The 7,403-nt window shown below is 41.6% G+C and overlaps 2 protein-coding genes across 3 annotated transcripts; both read right to left on the bottom strand.

Annotated features, from left to right (window-relative positions):
* Nucleotides 1-234: 234 nt before the first annotated feature.
* Nucleotides 235-2,542, bottom strand: LOC121694275 (transforming growth factor beta activator LRRC33-like). The gene is made up of 2 exons (XM_042074356.1): nucleotides 2,413-2,542; nucleotides 235-2,241 (listed from the first exon to the last, which is right to left on the bottom strand). The coding sequence occupies exons 1-2, from the start codon at nucleotides 2,515-2,517 to the stop codon at nucleotides 337-339; spliced, it is 2,010 nt and encodes a 669-aa protein (XP_041930290.1). The 5' UTR covers nucleotides 2,518-2,542; the 3' UTR covers nucleotides 235-336.
* A 114-nt stretch (nucleotides 2,543-2,656) lies between these two features.
* Nucleotides 2,657-7,105, bottom strand: LOC121694277 (tumor necrosis factor ligand superfamily member 13B-like). 2 transcript variants are annotated; one of them, XM_042074361.1, is made up of 6 exons: nucleotides 6,849-7,105; nucleotides 6,619-6,670; nucleotides 6,400-6,456; nucleotides 6,036-6,148; nucleotides 5,265-5,418; nucleotides 2,657-4,596 (listed from the first exon to the last, which is right to left on the bottom strand). In XM_042074361.1, exons 1-6 carry the CDS (start codon nucleotides 7,035-7,037, stop codon nucleotides 4,481-4,483), a joined length of 681 nt encoding a protein of 226 aa, XP_041930295.1. In that variant the 5' UTR covers nucleotides 7,038-7,105; the 3' UTR covers nucleotides 2,657-4,480. The 2 variants fall into 2 exon arrangements, with proteins under 2 accessions (XP_041930295.1, XP_041930297.1); XM_042074363.1 differs by having other exon boundaries at nucleotides 6,619-6,667.
* Between the last annotated feature and the right edge of the window lie 298 nt (nucleotides 7,106-7,403).

The following is a 7,403-nucleotide window of genomic DNA, read 5'->3' as shown; positions in this document are numbered from 1 at the left end:
CTCCATGCAGGGATATGTAGAAATATAGAATAGAAAAAAAACAGCACTACAAAGTGCAGTATATTGGTAGCCTAATAGTCATACCAAGCGGGGTTTCCATTTCTTTATTGTAGTCATAGAGAGCATCATGAACTTTCAAAATATCTTTTTCTTTTCTACATAGCTGTTTTAAACTTAAACACAACACAAACCTTTTATATGGATAATTTCTTGTCGTCTTATGTGAGACCAATGTAAAAGAGGGATTGAAGACTTTATTGACCATACCACTCAGTACTTCAGTTTCTTACTCATTTTTACCTTCTATTTTTAACTTCTGAACTTCTGAATCATAACTTAATCTCTGACAAGATTTGTAAGGGAAATACTGCTTGCACTGAAAATAGAATATTGGTCTACAAAATGGCAAGACGTTCTGCTTAGTGTGTAGCCAAATGTTGCAATTAATACAAATATAAACACGCAACAAAGAATGATTATATACAGAAGGGCATAGCCCCTTGTCACTTTATCAAAACACATAATGTTGGAATTCTCTAAAGCAGAAAGAGTGATGATTTCAGTTTGATGGAAACACTCTGTTCTGTCCAAGTCTGGTATTGTTACATTTTCCTGTTTTAAACTTTGAATCCATGTGGCTTGACAACAGTTGAAAGTATTGCCACTTATGTAAATAATAGATAAATGAGACATCGTCACATTTTTTAAAGTAGTCAAGCTGTTATTCCTCACGTCCAACTCCAACAGCGGGGAACAGGCAGTAGTACTTGGAAGGTTCTTCAGGTTGTTATCGGATACATTCAGGATTCTCAGTTCCCTCATACATGCCAAACCAAACTGAGAATCGGTCACGTTGTTCTGTCCAATGCTTAGAAATTGTAGGGTATTCTGCACATCCTTAAGAGCATTTTTGGCAATGGTTAACTGTTTATTGCCAGCCAGATTGAGAGAGACCAAAGGACTGTTTGCAAACACACCATGGAGCAGTGTTTTTATTCCATTTTCCTGGAGGTCTAAGTGCTTCAGGGTGCTGATGTTACTGAAAGAAATGCATTGCACATCTGTAGTGAGATCAGATATGCTAAACGATTGTCCAGAGCAGGGTCTTACCCTATTGCCTTTAAGGACCATTGTCTCTATCTTAGGAAAAGTAGTGGAAAGGTTGGAGGATAGATACTCTATGTTATTGTCCTTTAGATTTATGTGAAGTAAGGATGGCAGTGAGTAGTTATGGATATCTGTCCGACTATCTTCACTGAGGGCATTACTATTGCTGATGTTTTGCAGGCAGTTGTTACCGATGTTGAGGGTTTCCAGAGACTGGAGATCTCTGAACATGGTTAGGGGGAATGATCTAAAGTGGTTACTGCTCAAGTCTAAGTGAACTAATGGCATGATTTGCCAGTCAGAATATACACTGTCTTTCTCATTCTCTGTTCGGGAGTGGTTGCTGCCAGTTACATCCTTATAAAGATGATTTGCCTCTGCGACTGAGTTCACTATTCCTAATGCACCCAGTCTATTGTTTTGTAGATGGAGATATTTCAAGTGGTTGTGTTTTGGCAGAATGGGGAAGTAGAGAAGACTGTTGTAGCTTAAGTCCAGAACTTCTAGATTATACACCTCTTCAGTCTCATGTGTTATGAAGAACTCTATGGAGTTTCTGCTGAGGTTTAAATAAGTCACCTGGGAAAGTTTAAAGTCGCAGATAACGGCCAAATTATTCCGGGCCAAGTTCAGTTTAGCAAGCTTTTTCAAGGGGTTAAAAGTTCCCTCTTCGATTTTTGAAATCAGATTGTTCTCTAAGTTAATGACTCTCAGGTTTTTGGTGTTGGCAAAAGACTGGGTTGTTAGTTTTGACACAACATTTCCCGTGGCTGTCAGGCAATCCAGCGAAGATGCACTGCTGAGGTATTGTTTTACCGCCTCCTCGTCCAGGTTGTTCTTTGAGATGTCCAGACTTCTCAGTACGTGGAGGTCTTTGAAGGCTTGACTGTTGCTGATTATGTTGTTGTTTAACGAGTTGCTTGCCAGGTTGAGGTCGTGGAGCTGGACCAAGTTTTTGAAAGCGCCCGTATGTATAAAACTCAGATGGTTGTAGCTTACATCCAGTCTCTCCAGGAATGGGAGGTTAATTGTTGTGAAGTTTTTGATCAGATTGTTTGACAAATCTAGCTTTATCAGCCCCTCATCCAGGCCCAGAGGGATGGAGGAAAGATTCCTCTGGCTCCAAAGATTCCTCTTAATATTTTTTTTTTGAACATTTAAAAATGCAAAACAGAGAAATGGGTTTGGTTAGTTTAGAAAGGAGGGGTGGGGATACAATTGCTATTTCAAAATAATAACCACAAAAAAGCTGTTGGTGCAAAATATGGATATATTTTTGTGCATTTTCCCTTTTTTTTACCTTACCTTAAGCCTAGTGTGTGTGTCCTCACTGAGTTTGTTGAAGTGGCTGTATGAGTCTGCATACAGAGCCATGAACATTAACATGACCAGTCTACGTCCCATTATCATTCTCCACTGTCTCTGACTGGGCGGGCGTCGGTGAATGACACTGCATGCGGCAAGCCAGTGCTTTTATACTGTTGCATGCAGTCAGGGAAAAAAACACTCTGGACAGGAGGTTTACTCACTGAAGTAATCCTTTTATTTGTCAACACATGGGCTGTGACACCCCTTTAGTGCATATTGGACGTAGATATAAATACTTTCTCTCTCTTACACACACACACACAAACATTCACTTATACAAACAGACAGAGAGGGCTGGCATAGAAACCAAGTCATACATCCATGTATAAATGATGTACAGTACATTTACTTTTTTTGTGATTAACTTTTTATTAAAAGTTTAAGAACATAAACAAAACTACACAAACATTGACCGTCATCACAATAAAAACCAAGGAAAACAGTTGTACACCACTTAATAAAAGTACAATAACATTTTACAGACACATGCGTTATTGGTCTCTGGGGAGCTCATTCAGTTCTACCACTACGTATCCCCCAGGCAGACACAGTTTGGGGCTTTCCCTCGGTTAAATCTGGCTGTTGAGTATTCCAAGTTAGCCATATACATTTATCTCTGTATTAAACCAATATTCTAGGATTGTTTTTTTCCCGCTGTTGTAAAGTAAACAAAAAATGATTCAATAATGTATATTTACATATTTACAGTATCCTTCTATAATACAGGGTGCAATGTTCTCATATTACCATAATGTTTCATCAAAAAACTGCTAAGTTGTAGAATTTCTTCATTATTTGTGATTGATTTTATTTAACTCAAAATCATTGCAATTGCAACCCTAATATTTAAACTTTTGGCCACAACAGTCGCAACAATCCCACACAAAGATCTTAGTGGAATCACAATTCCCCACCCCCCCCCTCAAAATCCCAGCAGTTTTTGAGAATTCCTGCAGCAAACTCAGTCATCGTCAGCACCCTCTGACCCTCCGTCAGCTTCTGAAGAGACTGGAAAATGCTTGTAACTCTGTTGCAAATTGTTTTCTCCTCGTTTGTGCTCTGTTGTGGTCAGAATATGTAACTGTTGCCTCAGTAGTAAACAGACAATTCCAGTGAGCTTTCAAATGTACAAACATGTGACACATGTTTTGTTGATCGTCTGTCACTATGATTCATCAACACGATTGCAATAATTATTGCACCAGCCCCCCAACCCCCCCCACCCCCCCACCCCCTCCCCGCAAGCTGGGCAAAGCCCTGTTTTGTTTGTTCCTGATATACCATCCTGGGATATGGAAACCTCTTCCAAATAGAAAGCCAAATAAACAACAGTGTGTGGCACTCTGAGGCTGGTGCTTGTGGGACAAAGCCAGAGAATGGTAAACAAAGAGACCGAAATAAACCTATTGACAGAGTAGCAGGGTCGAAAAAAAAAAGTGTAGGCTATGCAGAGATGATGTGTGTAGGTGTGCATGTGTATTTATAGTAAGCTGTAAGGAATTGCCATTCAAGGCATCTGTGTTAAGCATCTATAATGAAACTGTCCTGACAGATCTTTTGCTCAAGCCTATAAGCTTTGTCTTTTTCTTCTCTCTTTTTCCTTCTCATTGAAATCCTGTAAGAATATCTCGTCTCCGTTTGCTCTGTGTGGCAGAGTTCAACATCCTGTTTCGCAGATGCAGTGACAGTGGCCTGTCACAGTTTGTACTCGACCTTCCGGGTGTGAGGTTATCTGCCGGTCCCAGAGACTGGCTGTGTCATCCGTCAGCGTGACATTGGGTCTTACTGATTGCACAGAGAGCAGAGCCTTCAGTACGCCTATTTTTGTCTTGTCAACTGAGTACAATAACACAGGCAGCCACCCCCCCCCCCCCCCCTCTTTTTTAACATCAAATGAAAAGAGCACTGTATACTGAACATCAAGTATGCAGAATATATTCCAGCCCATTCTGTGGTTGTCAGACAAGATATGTGAAGCGGAATGGGTTGGGGGAGGTTCCTTTGTTTACTGCAGCTGAATGATTCCGAAGAAGGTTGATTCCGTGTCCATGGCTACTTGTGCGTGAGGCCGATCGGGGATGACCAGCTCCAGCTGGTCGTTGTGTTCCAGCTTCACAATCCCTGTTGGGCAGAGCACATGAGGAAGTTCAGGGTGACATGAGAGCTGTCCCTGACCCTGACCAACACAAAAGCATAGGTAACTTCACTCTCCCTTCACAAATAATTCCTTTGCCACTTTACACTTCACCGTGGTGTCGCCATTTGGTGTGCAATACCTTTGCCAAAGTCTTGATCTACAGCTCATTTGGTAGAGTGCTATATATCAACATCCGTGTCATAGGTTTCTCTTTCGGGGGAACATGCAAACTGGATATGTCATAATCTGTACAATAATGTCGAGAGAACTTTGGAAAAAAAGCACCTGCTAAATAATTAAATGTAGATGTAACAGTTTATGAGACCAACCAATATGATGACCGCTAAGTAGACATCATTGAAGGAACACTAATGGCCTTTAATGACACTTCTAAAGCAGTGACTGAATGGACTGGAATCTCTGGGAATTCTAAGCACTCCAGCTGCATGGTGCACCTATGCACCAGGTGCAACGCATAGGAGTCCAATAAAACTTTACAGCATACCGCAAGATGACAGAAGCATAAGTAATGGGCCGCGATCCGCAGTAAAAAAGGCGCACTGTCTTTCCACCTTAACCATATGGGAGAAGAAGAGGGGTTAGTCCTGTCAGGTTAGCATGTGTTTAGCATGTACAAGCGAGCGTGGCCCACCTGCGGTGTAGCATGTGTTGGCGCTGTTCTCCTCCCCGGGCATCTCCTGCAGGCAGCGGAAGAGGTCTCGGTATCTCCCCACACCTCCAGACGCACTGGATGGCTGCTGGCGGATCAGGTGGCCCATGATGGCTCCTCGGTCGTGATACAGAACCTGTAAGACGTATCTGTTCTCATATGTCTCTTTCTTTCTCTCTCTCTCTCTCATCCTTATACCTGTTTTCAGCCTGTTTGCAGCCTGAGGTGAGTTACGCACCAAGTTGCCCCATTCTCAGATTTTCAACAGCATACTGTGGCTACATTTACACGTATGATTAATGCATTCTTAACACCTATAAGCTGGAAATGTTGTCATCTCTCTTCTCAGTTGATAAGAAGTCATTGTTAATTGTTAGTTGTTCCTTGCTTTAAGAATGCATACTATGCTATTTTGGTATTTGCATTGACAAGTACTGCGTTTTCAGTTACTGGCAGTGGGTAAACCATAATAACTTTAATTTCCTGGAAATATACTTCAAAAAGCACTGATCACACTTCTGATTGTAAGTCACTGCTTTGTCATAACTATCATGAATCATTATGGTGACATCTTGTGGCTGGTATGAAAAATTGTTGGTAAAAGACTCATTCATGATTCTGTACGTCTGGTTCTGGGCAGTATGTGGCCAGTTTACCTGGACACGGGCCCACTTAATATTTTTGATGGAATGCACACAAGTACATTAGTTAAGGAGGGCTCAAAGGGAAGCAGAGGTGTATCATATAGCCTACCTGGCCAAATACCATGAAGTAACTGTCTTGTTGGACGACTATTTTGTTATCTGATGCTGTGACAGCGGAACCTTGTTGGATGGAAACAGTCCATGGAATTACCGTCACATTACCTGAGTTTTATTACACAAGAAATATGATTGTGTGAGTAAGTTTGGTAGTTCTGGACAGTTAAGATATTTCATATTTATTTTTACTGTTCTTCTCACAGTAATATGTTACATATGTGTAATATGTTTGTGTGTGTGTATGAGAGAGAGAGAGAGAGAGAGAGAGAGAGAGAGATATAAGAATTCTGGGTGGTGAGAGTCTGGGTCCTGATAGTTTTAGTTTTTTTCTTCATTCTATTATTTAATATATTTACCTCTCTGTATGGGCTTTTCATTTACCATGGCTGCCATCTGCAAGAATGATGCCTGGTCTGAGAGAAAACACTGCTGTCAAAGTGTCACACTGCCTTGTTATACTGTCTGTTTCAAGCATTGGACATGTGCCCTGCACCATAAAATGACTTCAAAATCAAAATTTCTCATAAAGCATGACGCATAAATTGCAAACACATGGCCTCGGCATTGGCACTTACTGGTCCAGACGTCTTCCTCGTGTCTGTTCCGAGGCCGAACAAATGAATGCTGCTGATGAGCCACCGCAGTTTGTTCGTGTTGTTTTGGGTGTTGGTGGAACGACACAAGAATGACCTTTTTAGTTTCTCCCCACCACCAATCATGTCATAGCATTTACAAGACACATCAAGAGCATAAATTCTCCATTCTGCCAGAGAGCTAAACGGAATAATGAATTGACGTGGCCTACCTCCCACATGTTAGACATAAACAGTCCATATCCAAACTCTTTCAGTGACCGATGAACCAGAGGGGAGAGGAGATCCCTTTTAATTCCCTTGAGATCCGTTTTTAAAACTCTGACCTCCTGGATGAGAACGATGCTCAGGCACAGAGTCACTACTGTGACCGAGACGAGGAGAGGAGTGCAGTTACTCATAAGGAGGCCTAATCCGCTCTGAGAAACCCACAGCTTCAGTCCAAACTGCAAATCGACCTGCTCCTTCGTCTCATAAATGACACACAGCCATGAGCGCAGTCAAGTTTATCTCACAGGAAACGTTATGTAGGGCTATTGGTCAAAAAAGAGGAACTCTTTCTGTTCTTGTACTCTTGTAAGCCTGCTTGGAACTTCCTATTTGGTTAAAGCGATCCCTGTGCTGATGTCTAAGCATGGTCTGACCATACTTCACAGCAAGGCAATTATGGCACATATATCAACGTCGACACGGCTAACTCCTAACACGCATCAATTGTCCAATGACATGGGAGTTTACTAAATTCAGTCTAGTGCCTCAGGATGAAC

Source organism: Alosa sapidissima, chromosome 20 (assembly GCF_018492685.1).
Source record: "Alosa sapidissima isolate fAloSap1 chromosome 20, fAloSap1.pri, whole genome shotgun sequence".
Classification (NCBI taxonomy): domain Eukaryota; kingdom Metazoa; phylum Chordata; class Actinopteri; order Clupeiformes; family Clupeidae; genus Alosa; species Alosa sapidissima.
The sequence above is the reverse complement of the archived record's forward strand: the minus strand, read 5'-3'. Positions and strand labels throughout refer to the sequence as shown.